Source organism: Halichoeres trimaculatus, unplaced genomic scaffold, assembly GCF_033239565.1.
Source record: "Halichoeres trimaculatus isolate MK-OKI-2021-1 unplaced genomic scaffold, fHalTri1.1 fHalTri1_scaffold_5, whole genome shotgun sequence".
NCBI classification, from domain to species: Eukaryota; Metazoa; Chordata; class Actinopteri; order Labriformes; family Labridae; genus Halichoeres; species Halichoeres trimaculatus.
The window spans coordinates 37,986,412-38,006,041 of NW_027437183.1; the positions used below are offsets into that span (position 1 = coordinate 37,986,412).

General features: G+C 41.5%; 1 protein-coding gene across 3 annotated transcripts; it reads left to right on the forward strand.

Annotated features, from left to right (window-relative positions):
• Window positions 1-2,133: 2,133 nt before the first annotated feature.
• Window positions 2,134-19,430, forward strand: ydjc (YdjC chitooligosaccharide deacetylase homolog). Of its 3 annotated transcripts, none has more exons than XM_074671414.1 (6): window positions 2,134-2,169; window positions 6,796-6,971; window positions 7,694-7,853; window positions 8,667-8,766; window positions 12,200-12,377; window positions 14,286-19,430. In XM_074671414.1, exons 2-6 carry the CDS (start codon window positions 6,808-6,810, stop codon window positions 14,605-14,607), a joined length of 924 nt encoding a protein of 307 aa, XP_074527515.1. In that variant the 5' UTR covers window positions 2,134-2,169; window positions 6,796-6,807; the 3' UTR covers window positions 14,608-19,430. The 3 variants fall into 3 exon arrangements, with proteins under 3 accessions (XP_074527515.1, XP_074527513.1, XP_074527514.1); XM_074671412.1 differs by lacking the exon at window positions 2,134-2,169 and adding an exon at window positions 3,174-3,275; XM_074671413.1 differs by lacking the exon at window positions 2,134-2,169 and adding an exon at window positions 3,297-3,368.
• Window positions 19,431-19,630: the final 200 nt, after the last annotated feature.

Genomic DNA, 19,630 nt, shown 5'->3' on the forward strand with positions numbered 1-19,630 from the left:
AGCAGTTGGTCAAACAGCAGAAGGAAGTTAACCATCAAAAAACACATTTTTTACTTAAATAACACCAAACTGACAGATGGTGAACAACTCACAGGTTCATGAGGCATCAGTGGGTGGATAGAAGAGATCAACCCGAGAACAGATATCAGATGGAGAGGAGTTTTTACCCAGAGAGGAGTTTAAACTCACAAGTCACTCAATGCTCATGATGACTGCATTATCCACTTACCAATCTGTGAAATATGAAGACATGAACTGGTGTCAATAAAGCAGGCACCCTTCACCAAAGACCAGAACACAGCCCACTGAGTTTGAGACCAAGGAGGAGCCAGACAACTAAGACCAGGCAGAGAACTGCTCCAAATCCATCAGAATTTAATGGTTTGTACGTTAAAATTGCCAATAAGACTGGTGAATAGTTTGATAATATACTGTGATTTTACTTTGATCCTAAAATCTGTTTCTGTTAATCATAATTTATAACTTCAGTTATTATTTCCTCTCTATATTGAGTCCATGTTTGGTCAGAACCTCAGCCCCAAACCAACTTTTTCATCAAGTAAGCAAAATCAAATCTGTATTTTGAATATCAGCAGTTAGTATTGCTTGTTGGTGGTCAAACCTGGTTAACTGAGGTTGGATACAGATGGCTCATTTAATAACACACCTGCAGACATTGCTGGTGTTTCAGTGTAAAGTGTGACCCTGTTAACTGGTGACTCTCAGCAGACCATCACTGACATGTTCAGCTGAGAGTCTCCAATTAGCACAGTCACTCTATTCTCCAAAACACCTGTAGATCTGTAACGGTCAGAACTGAATACAAATTGACCCCATGGTGTTGTCATTTCTGACAGCTGACGACAAAACAACCAGGCATTTTTATGGTACTAACAGTTTTAATTTAGTGTTAAGAGACAACAACTCATCTGAATCAAACAAGAACTTGTCTGAATGAATGGAGGTAAATGCTGCTTCCTTTGCCAAAATGTGTAAATCGGTCCATTCTACAGCCCTGAGTTTCTGATAGCAGAGAAGTATTGCACCTTACACAAAACATAAAGCCACTACTCTCCTCACATGTTAATACATGGACAATACTGATAGAAATATAATGTCTTTGATGATTACTATTATAACAAACTCTAAATGTGTTTTCTGTTTAATCTTAATAATTTGAACCAAAAAGTAATATTTTTTTTCTGGTTTCATTGTTTGAAACTCTAAATATATTAGTAGTTGAAATTATCTATTATCTATTTAAATGATTAACTGTGTAAAAAAAATATGTAAGTGATCCAAGGCTTTTTTATTGTCCTTGTTATTATTTGTTTTGTTTTCTGCCCAAATAGAATAGAATAGAATAGAATAGAATAGAATAGAATAGAATAGAATAGAATAGAATAGAATTACTTAATTGATCCCAAAGCGGGAAATTTTTGTGTTGACAGCAGCAATTAATAGAGCCAGTAGAAAAATACAAAAATAGAGTGATTAAAATAAATAAGTACTCTTTAGATAGCTGCTAGCTGATAAACAGAGAGTGTAGTAGGCTGTCCAGACACTTTTTGTGTGAATTTGGTTGAATGTGAAAGTAAGATTAAGCTTTATCTGAAGTCAAACTACATAGCCTGAAGAATATATGCTGACATACCTATAATAATGTATGTATGTATTTAGTGACTGTTATGCAGCACCATGGGCGCTCAACCCTGCCAATGAACTCTTCATTGTTTTATATGCTTTGTCAAACAGAGTGAGTAAAAACAGAATTGTGAGACCAACATTACATAACATGTTCCTAAAAACTAATGTAAATTCAAACATTTTGAAAACCCTTTGAATTCTACAATAACACCTGAGAGGTGCATAAATGTGTACTTATTTTGTTCTTTTTTCAGTCCTCTTATGCGCTTGTTGATGTGTTTGTAAGTAGGTTGTACATCAAGACATCTGTGATTAACTGGTCCAGTTTGGTTGAATGGTTTTTAACCTGTTCTGGGACAGTTTAAACCTGCACCCTCTTGTCTGATCTGGTGATAGGCTGATTGTAGCCCCAGGTCCTGGATCCTGTTTGATCAGCGTCTCCATGACGTTAGCACACCTGACAGCAGACACCTGTCAACTGTTGACAGCTCAGGTGCAGTGTTCCGGCGCTCGCGATCACAGGTAAGCTGCTTTCAGTGAATTCGTCGGAGGGGAGAGGTTGTCCAGTTCCTCGGGGGGAGGAGGAGGAGGAGGAGGAGGAGGAAGGTCTCGGTTTAAAATTTCTGTATTAACTTATTTTAAAGCTTCAGATAGTTCACTCAGAGGCTCCGTCGATGGCACACAAGGCTCAGGTAACGTAACAGCTGTGTCTATGGCGTCCTGTGAGGTTCAAACCGTGTAAAGGGTGATGACGTGTGAAGACAAATAAAACCTGTTACGAAATTTTCAAAATAAGAGCTCCAAAAGCCTTAAAAGTTTTGAGGGGAAATTCGTGTTCCAGTGTATCAGCTTTATTCGTGTCTGTCCACCCTCAGCACTAAAGAGAGGAACAAATTTCTAAGCTTCGCTTACTGAGCGGTAACCCGTGGGTACAGAGGCTGGAAAGTCTGACATTGTTAATTTGTCTCAGTCGTTGTAAATGTATTTTGCATCTTGTAAACTTGTTTCGTCTTAATATGAAGCTTGAATTAATTTAAATTTTAATTGAATTTAGTTTTTTCAAACCGAAATAATGTTTTGTAAAATGTAAATTAATTTTAAGTTTGTAAAAGTGTTTCAAAATGTGTAATTTTGGTTTTTACTTCCATTTACTGTAAATTGGTGGAAATCTTTCATATAAAATCAAATGGCAAAATAAAACATAAACATCTTTACCATAAATGGTAAGAGTGAGCCAACATTTCAGGTAAGCTATGTAAATTTTGTTAGACTGGTGGAGTGTCGCTTGCTTTGAATTTATACAAATAACGTGTTTTATTTGCATAATAAACCCACTGTCGATAGGTTTTTGTGTGTGTCGCCCGAGGATGCCAGGTGACCTTTCCCATTGGAAATCTGACTGAGAGCACGGACTGTAGAGGATCAGGAGCCGGGCAGACAGAGGTTGTAAAGCTGCAGTCTTATTTTGAAGTCGTGCTGCAGTAGTCGCCATGTTCCTCCGACAGATGGCGCTGCGCGGCGTTGTGTTGTAGTTCATAGAAAGTCAGGCCGGTCACAGTCGGAAGTTCAGCTTGTGTGTCGGTGTGTGAGCTGTGGATATAAATGGACAGCGGGCTGTGAAACGATGGGTAAGGTAAAGCCGTGTTTGCGTTAAATGTGACGTGTGTTTGTGGTCCAAAGCAGCGGGGACGAGCTGGGAGTGTGGCCGGGGATCAGTGACGGTGAGCGGACGTAGTATCAGCCATCAGCCGGTGTGGTGTGTGCGTGTGTGTGTGTGTGTGTGTGTGTGTGTGTGTGTGTGTGTGTGTGTGTGTGTGTGTGTGTGTGTGTGTGTGTGTGTGTGTGTGCTTGTGTGTGTGTGTGTGTGTGGACGCTCAGCTGGGAGGGTGTAATTCACTAATGCTGAGCCAATGTAAACAGTATAGTGTTTATAATATTCAGTACATGCATATTATTTAAGTGACCTCTGCGTTTGTATCGGGACCTCTGGGACTGATGTAATCTCTGCAGGTCAAGGCTGGTCACAGCTCGGACTGTTCATTTCCCACACACAAGGGGAATCATTGATACCACAGCTAAAGTTCTGACTGTCGGTACACGCTTTGGTACAGAGGACATGAGTACTTTATTAGTAGTATTGTCGGGGGGTGAGCAGTAGTATTTGCTCAAGGGCAGGGAGTTGAGCTCTTCGCTCTGTGAAGCAGTTTGGATTAGTTCATGGGAGCTGCTCGTTTTTGTGTTACCTTGACACGACTGTGTTGTAGAAGTGCTTTGATGATGAGCTCATTCTTGTGGATGCAGACTGATTGTGTTAAAAGCCTGTTTGGAGAGTGTGTAGCAGGGATGGGTACCGAATTAGGTACTGTTATGGGTAATGACCGAAATGTGTCGGGTAGCGATTCGCATCAAATGTACCATGTGGTACCTCAACACATCCTCGTGAGCACAAGAGATTGGAAGAGAAGGTGATTTTCCATGCTGGACATGAACACAGCGTTGGAAGTCTATATTGTATTATATTGAGAAATAAATGTGTTAAATTGAAAAACTCTGAGACTTTAAACAAATTTATATTTATTACCACATTAACACACACAAAATTACCAAAAATTATTACCTTTGGGTACTGATTGCCAGGTACGGGGCACTGGTACTGTATCATTTCAAATATGAAAGGTACCCATCCCCAGTGTGTGTGAGATGGATTGAAGAAGGATGATGTCCCTTAAAGCAGTACAGCCCCCCACCTCATGGCCCAGTTGAAAACACATGCAGAAGTGCCCAGTGGGGCGCGGGGATAGGTACCAAAATAGGTACTTTTACGGGTACTGACTGAATTCTGTCCTTAGTACCTAGTACAGATTAACGTAAAATCAAATGGTACCATCTCCAGGAACCTAAATGCATTTTCTTTAATATGAGGGAGAGGAAGAGTAGACGATTTTCCATATTGGACATGAACACAGCATTGCAAGTTTATATTGAGAAACAAATATGTTAAATTGAAAAACTTGTGATTTTATTGTCAAATTTTTTATCTATTACCATATAGCACACAAAAAGTACCGGGAATTGGTACCATTTAGTACCAATACCAATTGCCAGGTACTAAGTATCAATACTGTATTGCTTCAAATGTGAAAGGTACCCATCTCTACTGGGGCGCCACAATGCATATGAAAGTGTCTTCTTAGGAGCCAAAATGTGTGTAAAAGTGCACTCTTAAGTTAAAACATGTGCTAAGGTAGAGATGGATATCATAAACCGATTCCTGTTGAGAATCGATAAGACATGTTTTATTCATTTACATCATTAGCCTTATTGCTTAACAATTCTCTTATCGATTCTTTACATTATGATGGAGCTGTCGGACCTTATGTCGACTAGTCTGCTGCAGCTATCCTAGCTTAGCAGTTAGCAAACAGTTTCCTAAAATAACTCTGATTCAGGAATTTTTTTTAGATTTTGAAGTGAACACACAGAGTAATGTACATTGCTCTCTCAATCGATTCCTATTCAATACACTCAGCATGATGTAAATCTCCTTGTTTACCAAAAACAATATTAACAAATTAGCTCTAGCTTAATGCTAATATATACCAGAAATTGCATTGATATGCTAGTGATTAGCAACAACTTAGGCTGCGGAGTAGAATTTCAGCTTTCATCACAGGAACATATCACAGTTAGTCTTTGTAAACAATACTGAGAATTCCAAATGTCAAACACTAACAGGCAAATGAAAGAAAAGATACTTGCAGGTTCATTGCAGGCTTCATAACTACAGCAACGTTCCAAACAACTGAAACATTTGTTATAAGCACTTCGACACTAGATGACCTACTTCAGTCAATAACATAACAAAATAGTACATTAAAGTCACGGGACGTGCGATTTTTAAAAATTTTATTTCTATTTATATTATATATATATATATATATATATATATATATATATATATATATATATATATATATATATATATATATATATATATATATAAACAGTTCTTTATTTCAAGGAATAACTCCTTGAGATAAGATTTCTCGTTTTCGAGGGGATCCTCAGATTCATAGCAACATAAAAAGCAGAGTAGCGTAATACAAGATAGCAAAATTATATATACATATGAAGAAGTATATAAACATACATAAACAATAATAAACTAAAAATGAAAACAAAACAAAATAAAATAATAATAAATAAATAAATCTAAATAAACACTATAAGCAAAAACGTAACAGCACACACACACACACACACACACACACACAAACACACACACACACAAACACACACAAACACACACACACACACACACACACACACACACACACACACACACACACACACACACACACACACTCATACCCAGAGATGTCCAGATCCAATGACCAGTTTCAGAATGATTTACTCATAAACTCAATTAAATGTTGACACAGAAAACCTGTAAGCTACTTTTTTTATACAGAGACTATTCACAAGAGGAATTTATAAGAAAATGGATAAAGAATTAGATTGATGAGCAGAATCGATAAGGGCATTGGTATCAATAAAATCTTATCAATACCCATCCCTCGTTGCCCTGGGAGACACGGTGGGTTTGGTCTCAGTCAGCACACAGCGGTGAGTCGTGCTGCAGTGTGACGTTCTTTTCAGGGTTAACAGAGTGTTGATATTTGGTTTTAAGGTGTTCACTGTGTTTAACCATGACTTATAGCCAGCTCAACAAACACCTGCAGGCTCAGTGTGTCCTTCAGCCTCTTACACATACACACACACACATACACACACAGACCATGGCATGACCTTGAAATGTGAAGTGTCAGATATGGGCACAAAATGAGACTGCAATTATTGTTTGGTGAAACTCAGACTGAGCAGGTCAAATATTTAACTTCTTTACTTTAATGTGACTCAGAGAGAGAGCTGAGATAATTACACAGGTTCTGTAATGAACTTTACAACATTTATTACACAATATATCGGCTGATGTTGGTCTGGCCTGGTGCTTGTTTACCAGTGATCAGCTGTCTGTGCTGCAGACAGCCCTGACAGGATGGTGATAGACATCTCTGATATTCCTCAGGGAATCCTGAACAAAATCTGATGAAGAGTGCTTACAAGTCTCCTCCTCTTCCTCCTCAGAGGGCAGGGACCATGCCTCAGACCAGGATGAAGCTGGTAGTAACTGGAGATGACTTCGGTTACTGTCCCAGGAGGAACCAGGGCATCGTGGACTGTTTCAAGGCCGGAGGATTGTCCAACGTGTCGCTGCTGGTCAATGCCGCCGCCACCAAAGAGGCCGCTGACCTCGCCAAAAGGTGAAGCAGCCCCTGTCATACATCGCTGTTCCTCAATGATCCTGCATAAGGTCTGAAATATGAAGTTTCACATTAAAAAACACTTTAGCTCCCTAAAGTGTTAAACTGTACAGGGGGTCCAGAGAGAGGCTTGAAGAGGTCTTCAGATAAGGGATTAGAGAGGGGTTAACAGAAAGGCTGAAATGAAACTGTAGAAGGGAATAAAGGACACACTAATGCCTCTGTGTCCTCTCTTTCCTCTGCCATGTTGTAAAGGTCATGGTAACAGGACTAAGTCCATGTTGTAGGACACAGGTTCCACGCATGATAAATATTATTTAAAATATTCTGCAATTTGAAAACGTTCCCACATTTCCACAAGACATCAATGGAGGCATCAAGGAGGTGGGACGAGAGAAAAATGCAATTTCAGAGGCAAGTCAAGACTTATTTGGTATTTTCTAAACATTTGCAAACCTCTTTGTCCACTGTTTTTTTTAAGATTTAGTCACAGGACAACCAACATTTACACAACAGCTGCTTGTTTTAGTATTTTCTACATGGATTATTTGAATTTGGTGGGCATGGCAGTAAACGTCCTCCTCGTTCAGTGTGTAAAAACACACACTTAGGAGCAGTGGATATTGTTCAGCAGATCAGGGCCAAGAAAAGTGAAGATGATTGATGGCTTTATGGGACTTTTACACCTGACATAACAGATTTGGCATCTTTCTCCTCACCAGACACAACATCCCCATTGGTCTCCATGCCAACCTGTCAGAGGGTGTACCTGTGTGTGAGAGCCTACAGACAAACTCTACGCTAACCAACCAGAGAGGCTTCTTTCACGGAAAGATGGGCTTTAGACAGGCGCTGCAGAGAGGACAGCTCAGCATGAAACAGGTCCAGCACCGAACACTCAAAGCTGAGCCAGCCTCCTGATTCACTGGGTCATATCCACAGAATGTGGCGCGCTCTGTGCAACTAAATCTAACCTGTGTTTTATGATCAGGGCTCACGACACATTAAAAACAGACTCAGGTTTCTTTAAAGGGCGTGAGAGAGCAGAAAACACTCCAACAAATGCTAAACCAGTGTGTGTGTGTGTGTGTGTGTGTGTGTGTGTGTGTGTGTGTGTGTGTGTGTGTGTGAGAGAGAGAGAGTTCAGCATCAGGCCAGCAGCAGAGAGCTGGCTCAGACTCAGTCAGCTGCTAGGACTCAGAAGGGTGTGTGTGTGTGTGTGTGTGTGTGTGTGTGTGTGTGTGTGTGTGTGTGTGTGTGTGTGTGTGTGTGTGTGTGTGTGTGTGTGTGTGTGTGTGTGTGTGTGTGTGTGTGTGTGTGTTAGAACACCTGTTATCAGCAGAGGGACCCTCCTTGTAACAGCACATCAGCATGTCCTTATCTAATCTGGGTGAATATGTGACTGATGCTAATACTCCTCAGGTTGTAGCAGGTGATAACGCTCTCAGGAAGTCTTCAAACCACAGGCTGCTGTTTGATCAGCTGGTCTATTGAAAGTGAAGGTGTCACTCTGGCACCTCCTCACCCAGCTGCATGTTTGTGGAGTGATTGTCTCTGAGTGTTCAGTACAAAGTCCTCTGTGGAGACCACAGAAGTTACTCAGGATAGAGATCAGATGATCCGACATGTATTAAACACATTAACATTGATCTTGGAAACCCAGAAGAAACAGCAGGTGTGTCTATTCCTCCACAGGTGGAGCTGGAGCTCAGGGCCCAGGTGAGGCTGTTCACAGAGCTGACAGGTCACCTGCCTCGCCACATGGACGGACACCAGCACGTCCATGTCCTGCCAGGTAACCACCCCTACAGGTGTGCCATGCCTGGCTCAGCAGGCTGAACGGTTCAAAGCAGGAGTGAATACAAAGATGTTTTAAGACCTTTCTGTGAAATCTTAAAATAGTCTCACTTTTCCATATTTATCTGTTCAGAAGCTGTGACAGAAACGGTTTATTTCTAAAAGCTACTCAGTACCCATGGTCAGGTCAGATTTTCCCAGATGGACACAGGAACTGGCCTAGTAAAGAGAGGACTCTTCTTGGTGAGGCTGGAGTGGGTAGATGAGCACTGGTAGGGCATAATCAGGATTCACTAACGTTACAGACACTGCTCAGAGCACTGGGGTGTGAGGAACGTGAAACAGATAGTCTGTTTCTTAACTCACACCCCACAGCACCAGCACATCGTCCTCACCTTCTTTGCTTTGGGGGGAACATTGGCCCTAGCACCAGTTAGCGTCATCATGCTACAGGCTGCTAACAGCTGAAATCACAGGAGCAAAAAAAAAAATTATTTTACTACAAATAAACACATTTACACTCATCAGCTACTTAATAAGGCACACATGTCCAACTGCTTGTTAATGTAAATTTCTAATAAGTTAATCTCATGGCAGCAACTCAATACATTTAATCATGTTGACATGGTCAAGACGACCTGCTGCTGTTCAAACTAACCATCAGAATGGGGAAGAAAGGTGGTTTAAGGGACTTTGAACGTGGCATGGTTGTTGGTGCCAGACGGGCTGGTCTGAGTATTTCAGAAACTGCTGATCTCCTGGGATTTTAACCATCAATCATCTCTAGGGTTTACAGAGAATGGTCCCAAAAAGAGAAAATATCCAGTGAGCAGCAGTTCTGTGGGTGAAAATGCCTTGTTGATGCCAGAGGTCAGAGGAGAATGGACAGACTGGTTGGAGCTGATAGAAAGGCAACAGTAACTCAAAGAACCACTGGTTACAACCGAGGTCTGCAGAAGAGCATCTCTGAACACAACACGTCCAACCTTGAGGCAGATGGACTACAGCAGCAGAAGACCACACCGGGTGACCCTCCTGTCAGCTAAGAACAGGAAACTGAGGCTACAATTCACACAGCAACACCAAAACTGGACAACAGAAGATTGGAAAAACGTTTTCTGGTCTGATGAATCTGGATTTCTGCTCCACATTCAGATGGTAGGGTCAGAATTTGGCGTAAACAACATGAAAGCATGGATCCATCCTGCCTTGTATCAACGGTTCAGGCTGCTGCTGGTGTAATGGTGTGGGGGATATTTTCTTGGCTCACTTTGGGCCCCTTAGTACCAACTGAGCATGGTTTAAAGTCCACAGCCTACCTGAGTATTGTTGCTGACCATGTCCATCCCTTTATGAGCACAGTGTACCCATCTTCTGATGCTACTTCCAGCAGGATAACGCTCCATGTCATAAAGCTGGAATCATCTCAGACTGCTTTCTTCAACATGACAATGAGTTCCCTGTACTCAAATGGCCTCCACAGTCCCCAGATCTCAATCCAATAGAGCACCTTTGGGATGTGGTGGAATGGGAGATTCTCATCATGGATGTTCAGCCCACAAATCTGCAGCAACTGTGTGATGCTATCATGTCAATATGGACCAAACTCTCTGAGGAAAGTTTCCAGTACCTTGTTGAATCTATGCCACCAAGGACTGAGGCAGTTCTGAAGGCAAAAAGGGGTCCAACCTGGTACTAGCTGGTGTACCTAATAAAGTGGCCGGTGTGTGTGTGTTCCACTGCAATCAACACCATCCGTATAGTCCTCACAGAGCCTTTGGCTTAGATTGCTCTAAAAAGTTATCAGCAACAGAAACATGTCAGGGCTCACACACCCATCTCTCTTCAACACGTTTCCTCTGTTTGCTCTCAGATTTATGACTCTGCCACACACGGATCTGTATAATAGCTTTTAATGTGGTGCTCCGGTTGTTCTGGAAGCTTGCGTGACAGATCTGCTCCCTGGGCACACAAAGGCTCATATCATGTGAACGGGAGTCACTGTGACATCCGTTTCAAACTAGATGAACCATTCTGCAGCTTATACCAAACACTTGCGCTTAATGTGTACTTCCTGAGAGCTGTTGAAGGCTGGTGCAGACAGGAGCTGCAGCAACACCTGGCAGAAAGGAAGAAAGTAGTTTGAGGAGGAATGTGGTAATCATCAAAGGAGTCTGAGAGTGTAATGTGGAGGTGGAGGCAAATGGCCAAAGTAATTTCTCTAGTCTGCAGGCAGCTCAAAGCCATTCTCACTGTAAGTCACATTCATCCACTCACATCACATTCACCCATTCACATCCAGACACAAGGCGTGGTCTGTACTGTAAAGAGCCCATTAGTGTAACCTGATCTCAACCCACACAGAAGAGTTTGGGGTTAAAGGGCAACTCCGTTTTTTTGACACCTGGACCTTATTTATAGGTGTGTGCATGCTCATATACTCACTCAGACAAACATCGTGCAGCTCAGAGTCCTTCAGAAGTTATTTAGATCCAGCTGATTTTAGTCGCACCTAGCGGGGCCACGGCAAGGGAGCTTCAGCACGGGACATGATCTCTGCAAAATCGCTCATTTCAGCTTTATTTTTTTATCCATTGCCAGTGTTATCATAAAGTCAGCTCGTCTACCGTCTTCAGACTACGACTTCGAGTTTGACGGTTGTCCTTACCGGTTTGAGCCTGAGTACACGGACGAGGAGCTCCATGAAAGAAAGATGCAGGGAAAGAGACGAAGAGCTGGCTCGAGAACAACAAACAGGAGCACGTCCACAACTCAATGCGAACTGGTGGTGCACTTGTGGACAGTGTTCACCTATGGCAACAGAAGAGGACTGTGTTTGTGATAATGATGGATAGTGATGGATGAAAAAATATAGCCGAAATGAGCGATTTTGCAGAGATTATGTCCCGCGCTGAAGCTCCCTTGCCGTGGCCCCCGCTAAGTGCGGCTAAAATCGGTTGGATCTAAATAACTTCTGAAGGACTCCGAGCTGCACGATGTTTGTCTGAGTGACTATATGAGCATGCACACACCTATAAATAAGGTCCAGGTGTTAAAAAACTGGATTTGCCCTTTAAGGGGGTGGCCTATAGACTGTATTACATATGGACATGGTCTCTGTGATGTCACCCATCTGTTTCTGTCAGACTTTAGCTTCCTCGCTGCAGCTACAGAGCACCACACCTGTCAGTCAGTTGGGCTGTGCCTCTGGTTGGTCAAACTTGTGGTCTGAATATCTCTGAAACTGTCGAGTTAGAACACAAACTGTAACAGAAATACACAAAGAGAAACTCAGAGTATCATAAATTGTTTCATATCTCTTGTCAGTCATTTGAGACAGTAAAAAAAGTGCTGTGATTGGTTGCTGGTGATGCATGGTGGGACCACCAGGTGTGTATAGACAACTAATTTGGCTTCATTGTGTGTTCCAGGTGTGTGTGAGGTGTTTGCTTTGGTTCTGTCTGACTTTGGGATCTCATTCACCCGGGTCCCTGTGGAAACAGGTCTACACAACTGCACCTGGCTGCCCCCCCACCTGTACAGCTTTTACTCACAGGTGGAGCAAGACGCTCTGGACTCCATCCCCGTCTTTACACGCTACGGGATCAGGTCTGATCTGTTTCTCTGTTTCTGTATGTTTGTGTGTGTGTGTGTGTGTGTGTGTGTGTGTGTGTGTGTGTGTGTGTGTGTGTGTGTGTGTGTGTGTGTGTGTGTGTGTGTGTGTGTGTGTGTGTGTGTGTGTGTGTGTGTGGGAGGGGGGTCTGTGTGTGGGACTGTTTGCATGTTTTTGTGTGTGGGGGCCTGGGGATGTGTGACTGTCTGTGATGTGCTTTGTGTTTCAATAATAATGTAATATCTAGATTTGTCAACTTTTAGCTGTTGTCTGCAGAAAATTTGGACAGTCTGTGATTGTTGTTGTAAATGGTGTACTATGGTGTGTGATTGTTGTTGTTAACAGTGTATTATGGTGTGTGATTGTGGTTGTAAATGGTGTATTATGGTGTGTGATTGTGGTAACGGTGTATTATGGTGTGTGATTGTTTGTGTTAACGGTGTATTATGGTGTGTGATTGTGTTAACGGTGTATTATGGTGTGTGATTGTTGTTGTAAATGGTGTATTATGGTGTGTGATTGTTGTTGTAACGGTGTATTATCGTGTGTAATTGTTGTTAACAGTGTATTATGGTGTGTGATGGTTGTTGATGGTGTATTATAGTGTGTGATGTTTGATGATGGTGTATTATGGTGTATGGTGGTTTTTATTCATGGTGTATTATGGTGTGTAATTTTTTGATGTCAACAGTGTATTATGGTGTGTGATTGTTGTAAATGGTGTATTATGGTGTATGGTGGTTTTTATTCATGGTGTTTTATGGTGTGTGATTGTTTGTGTTATCAGTGTATTATGGTGTGTGATTGTTGTCGTTGACGGTGTATTATGCTGTGTGATGGTTTGTGTTAACGGTATATTATGGGGTGTGATTGTGGTTGTTAACGGTGTATTATGGTGTGTGATTGTTGTTGTTAACAGTGTATTATGGTGTGTGATTTTTGTTGTAAACAGTGTATTATGGTGTGTGATTGTGGTTGTAAATGGTGTATTATGGTGTGTGATTGTGGTAACAGTGTATTATGGTGTGTGATTGTTTGTGTTAACGGTGTATTATGGTGTGTGATTGTGTTAACGGTGTATTATGGTGTGTGATTGTTGTTGTAAATGGTGTATTATGGTGTGTGATTGTTGTAACGGTGTATTATCGTGTGTAATTGTTGTTAACAGTGTATTATGGTGTGTGATGGTTGTTGATGGTGTATTATAGTGTGTGATGTTTGATGATGGTGTATTATGGTGTATGGTGGTTTTTATTCATGGTGTATTATGGTGTGTAATTTTTTGATGTCAACAGTGTATTATGGTGTGTGATTGTTGTAAATGGTGTATTATGGTGTATGGTGGTTTTTATTCATGGTGTTTTATGGTGTGTGATTGTTTTTGTTATCAGTGTATTATGGTGTGTGATTGTTGTCGTTGACGGTGTATTATGCTGTGTGATGGTTTGTGTTAACGGTATATTATGGTGTGTGATTGTGGTTGTTAACGGTGTATTATGCTGTGTGATGGTTTGTGTTAACGGTGTATTATGGTGTGTGATTGTTGTTAACGGTGTATTATGGTGTGTGATTATTGTTGTCAATGGTGTATTATGGTGTGTGATTGTTGCTAATAATGGTGTATTGTGGTGTGTGATGGTTGTTGACGGTGAATTGTGGTTTGTGATGGTTGTTGCTGATGGTGTATTATGAAGTGTGATGGTGGTTGTTTATAATGGTGTATTGTGATGTGTGATGGTTGGTGATGATAGTGTATTATGGTGTTACTTGTTGATAGTCTACTCTCCTTTGGATGGTTGTTGATAATGGTGTATTATGGAGTGTGATGAGTATGGAGTGTGATGGTTGTTGCTGATGGTGGATTGTGGTGTATGATGTGTGTGTACCTTTGTATGTCTCCTTAGGTGGCCTGACATTTACCTGGGACTGTCCACCATGGGACCCAACATGTCAGTGTCTAACCTGCAGAGGGCGCTCCGCTTGGCCATGTCAGCAGCTCGTTCCACCTCTCCGTCCAGTGAGGACTCAGACACCGCTGTCACTGCAGAGCTCATGGTTCACCCAGGTTACCCGTCCCTCCCCCTGCAGGGGGGCTGTGGAGAGGGACCCGACGACTTCTCGCAGTCAGCTGACAGACAGCATGAACTGAGTGTGCTCAGTGACCCTGCTCTGCATGATATGTACAGGCAGGAGAGAGTTCAGCTGTGTGCTTTCAAAGACCTCTGACACAGGAAACATGCTGTGAAGTTTCCTACAACTCAACTCCCCAAATCTGAGCCCGCTCACAGTCACAGGACCACCTCAGCAGTGAGGTGTGTGGAGTGAGTGACATACGCACAATTTATGACTTTTATACCAACTCTAACTTGATCGAAACGACAGATTGTGGCTAGAACTGACCAATTCAAATATTCCAGAGCAATCTGACAGGTTTTTCTTGAAAGGCTGATGTAGACTATGAGAACCACAGGGAGCTGCAAGAACACATGCAGAGTGTCATGTCCACTGACACGAGGAGGAGAGAGATGAGGGGTATTTTGAAGCCATACAGTCATCTGCTGTATTTACTCAGATGCAGCTGAAGCTATTGCACTCCTACAGACTCTTTATTGCACAAAATCCTTTACCTAGATGTTTTTATGTTCCCTACCACAGACTGTAACACCCCCAAAAATAACTGCAACGCACAAATCATCATAACTGTGGCATCTGAAACACCACTAAGACATCCTGAGTGCAGGACCATCCTCAGTGAGTCCAAACATCCAGCAACATGGAGACACAGCTTCTGTTCCAACTGACAGGAAACAGTAAAACTAGCGTCCAAACCCGACAGTCACAGTCAGGCAGCTTGTGATGGTTTATAAGGAGGGAGAATCCTTCAACTTCACTCTCTTTTACACATCTTCCGAAGTTTCTCAAACTCTGTACTCTGAAGGTAGACTGTACTCTATGTGTGTGTGTATGTGTGTGTGTGTGTGTGTGTGTGTGTGTGTGTGTGTGTGTGTGTGTGTGTGTGTGTGTGTGTGTGTGTGTGTGTGTGTGTAACAAATGTTCTCAGCTTTAACAAAAGCATCTCTACCCCAGAAGAGAGCCGTCTGTTTGGGAGCTCTGTGCAGCTTCAGAGCGTTGTGCTTGTAACAGCTCTGGAATTAAACGAACTCCCCTCACAGTTTGTCCCAGTCCAGATCTGTTTGATTCTTGGTCAGCAGCATGAGACTGAGGCGCTTTAAGGTTCAGTGTTTATTACTCTGTCTAATGAGGGTCTCTCCCTTGGGTGGCTGTAAAACAGGAGGTTTAAAAATAAACAGAAAGCTTCATGTCTGATGCATTCTGCATCTGGGGAAGCCACAATGCCCCCTCCTGGTAAGACAGAGAAAACCTGGACAATTAATTAATATTTGTGTCATTTGTGCAGCTAGTGTGCTACACACATGATCCAGTCCCGTCCTACAGGCAGGACCCAGTCTGAGCCCATCCAAACCCGCCATGAGTCCAGACCTTTGCAGCATGAGGAAAGATACAGTGGTAAAAACAAACTCTCTTTAACCCTTGTGGGTCACTTTAATTACAACCCCTAGAGGATGTAAGAGGACAAAAATGTCCTCTACCTAAAACTGCCATAAAAACAGAATAGATTCACAGTTTTTCTACTTTTTTTTTTTTTTTGCTCAAATCTTTTTAAAAACGTCAGCCCTAATCAGAAATTACAAGTATTTAATAATTTTATGTCCATTTAACCCTTTAAATGCCCATTTGATTACATGATGCCACTGTTTCTATTTGAATCAAGTTATTTTCCTATAATACATTTTGAAGGGCTTGGGATTTTTCTTTCTTCTAATCTATTAGGATCGGGCTTTAACCTACATAAGATTACTAAAAAAAAGATTTTGGTGCAGTATTTTTGTAGTGTCAGACTCTAAATTTACAACCCTATGAGGACATAAGGACAAAAGTGTCCTTTACTAAAACTGCGATAAAAACGAAACAGATTTAAAATTTTGCCTCTTTTTTCCCTCAGATCTTTCAGTCAACTTCAGTCCTTTAACAACAGTCCTATTTAATTATTTATGAGAAAAAAATAAAACTGCTAATGTGAGTGTTTTGTGTACAAACGTGCTATGGGAAAGTTGTCCTATTCCATGGTAAACAGTAATATGTAAAATTGAACTACTTTTCTCCAAAATGAAACCCTGAAATAAGAAAATGCATGATTATGTTGTGTAATGACAGCGTTTTTAATAACTGTGTGAGGCTAGAAGAGACATTTTTGTCTTCCAAGGTCTTCAAAGGGTTTTAGAAATTAAATTGGCTGTGAGGAGTTTCTAAGTGATCTTGAAAAAGTCTCCCTTCTAGATATATGCCAGATCCTAATCCACATTACAATAAGATTTTCAGCACCAACATTGCAAGTTACAGGTTATTCCAAAATGTTAATTCCTAGCTTAACAATCAGGTTGAGCATGACCAGATTGATTCCCGGCATGTCAAAGTCTATGACAACATCACATCAGCTGATAATGGTTAGTAGAGAAAAGAGAGATCTTTGTTTTTCTCTGATGAAAATGATTTCTGTGATTAATTTTGTAGTGATGGTGGACACTGGAGCCCAACTGTCAGACAGAATAAGGACAGAAGAGCAGAAGAAAGATAAACAGGAGAGAGATAGAGCACAAGCTAAAGGCTAAAACACAAGCTAAAGGCTAATACAGAGGTTAAACTGCTTGCAATAATGTTGACTCCAACCCACAGTCAGCAGTTATTCTGCAGTGGTCTGACTAAACTTGAGAGTCTATCAATAAAATGAAGAGTGAGGTTACGTGAGCTCTGATTGGTAGATGACTGGCAGGAAATAACCAGGATTCACTAACGTCACAGACATGTCATGGAGCATTGGGCTGCCAGCTGCGCTAAATATAAACAGCTACTAAGCTGCATACAAACTGACAGTGTTTACTTGTTTTCACGTTAGCCTACAGATACGTCGGCGCACAAGGCTGACAACAGCGCTACATATAGCCAACTACTACAACATTTGAGTGATGTCACGTTTCAAACCGTAGCGGTAACTCTAATGATAAATACCTTACCTCTGGGAGTTATATCCAGTAAAAAGTTGTCTTGAACAAATAAAATTTGTTTCAATCCCATATCCATTTAATTCCAAAACAAACACATGCCTCACTAAAAGTCATTTACGACAGTGTGTGTGAGACTCAGGGCCAGAAGGTGGCGAGGGAGTCTAATTACAACAGATCCATGTCATAGCAGCTTTAAGAATCTGACACTGCCATCATGACTGATCTTCTGTTTATGCCTGACTTTCTGAAAAAAGAATCACTCCAACTCATATGGGAAAACTAATTCTTCATAAAAACAGAGGATGTTAGAGGATATTTTGGTTCACTAATGTTGTCGAATGTAAATTTGCCCTCAGTTTATTTTTGACCTTAGAAAAAATCTGAAATTAAAAATTTTTCATGAAAGTTTTTTTTCCAAGTATTGATCAATGAAGAGTAACACAAGCACAGTTACAGCCAAGAATTGAGCAGAAAATTACCGGAAAAGACAAAAGTGTCCCTGATTATCACCCCTGAGGTGTAAAAGCTGAAAACCTGGAGCAGAACCAGACTTCTGTTTGACAGACGTCTACAAACACATCTCTCTGACCTCACCTGTGTGATGTCACTGTGCAAACCGTCCCAAATGTGGAATCCTGTGTGTGGTTGTTCTGTCATGTGTACTGCGTGTGACTGTTAATGATCTTAACGTGCTCACAGGGCTCTGATGTCAAACCAGGTGTGCTAACAGGTGAACACAGCCATGGTGTGGTCTCTGTGATGAATGTCTCAGGTCCATGTAACTGCACACTGATGATCAGCTGCCAGCCGTGTGTGTGTGTGTGTGTGTGTGTGTGTGTGTGTGTGTGTGTGTGTGTGTGTGTGTGTGTGTGTGTGTGTGTGTGTGTGTGTGTGTGTGTGTGTGTGTGTGTGTGTGTGTGTGTGTGTGTGTGTGTGTGTGTGCAGGTGGATGTGTGTAACATTATTACCTCTGACTGGACAGGGTGTGTGTCATATTTATAGCTGCTAATGTTTTTCTATGAAGTGTCTGTCAAAGCTATTGAATATTTAAAAACAGAAGACTGGGCAAATAAATGATGTCAAACTAATGCCTCTGTCTTAAATGTTAGAGAGATTACACAACCCTCACACACTACAAAACCCACATGTCATGTTCACAAACCCTGTGTAAGAAAATGAGGGGGCTGTGTAAAATGTGGATAAAAACAGTATCTGACTGCTTGCAAATCATTTTTTGTCTGTAGCTAAGTGAAAGCAGAGTGAAGACAGATCAGAAGCTTAGCTCAAAAATGTCACAATCATTTTGTCTGATGTCAAGCGCAACACGACTGTTTTTAAGTGTTTGTGGGCTGCCCCCTTGTGGCCATAACCACTGCATGTACCTGATCTCTCCCTCAACATGTCTTTTTTTATCCGTATGTACACACAGTTTATTCTTTTTTTTGACCTAATTAATGTCTCCTGTGAAGTCCTGAATGTGTCATAGGCTTATGTTGTGTGTTATTTATCATCATCTGGTGCTGGTTGTGGTGTCCTGTCCGTGGCTGTAGCTGCTGTGGTCATGTCAGTCACAGAGTGTGTCCTGTAAAGGGCTGTTATACTGCTCTCAATGCAGGACTTCATGAAAACCAAGCAGCAGTGTGGAAGTGTTAGAAACTGCAGTTCTTTGAGTGTCCACTGGTGGCTGGCTGCAGAAAAAGCAGAAACCACACACCCATCCATCATCTTCACAGCAGAGGAAAGCTGTTCTGTTCAGGGGCTGCAGCTGATGGAGGCTGAATTTGAAGACTGATTACGTCTCAGCGCTGCGTCGAAGGCTGTCCTATTTCAAAGGCTCCTCTAAAATGCAGCTGATGCGACTGAAGAATCCAGTCTCCCTTTCAAGTCCCCTGAAGGCGAAGGATGGGTTAGATGAATCCTTCTTAGCCTCACATAGCCCAAGATTCATTGCATGTGAACGCTGAAGATAATGTTTCATTTGTTTTATCCAGATGTGAAGGATATCTGGCAACAATTATGTGATTATATTTTTAAAACATTGAAGAAGATTTTGTTTTACTGTAAAAAAAAAAAAGAAAAAGAAAAAAATGTGTAAAAAAAACATGTTGTTTGGGCTCTTTGTCAGTAATATACTGAGGAAAACAGTTCTTTATAAATCTTTTCAT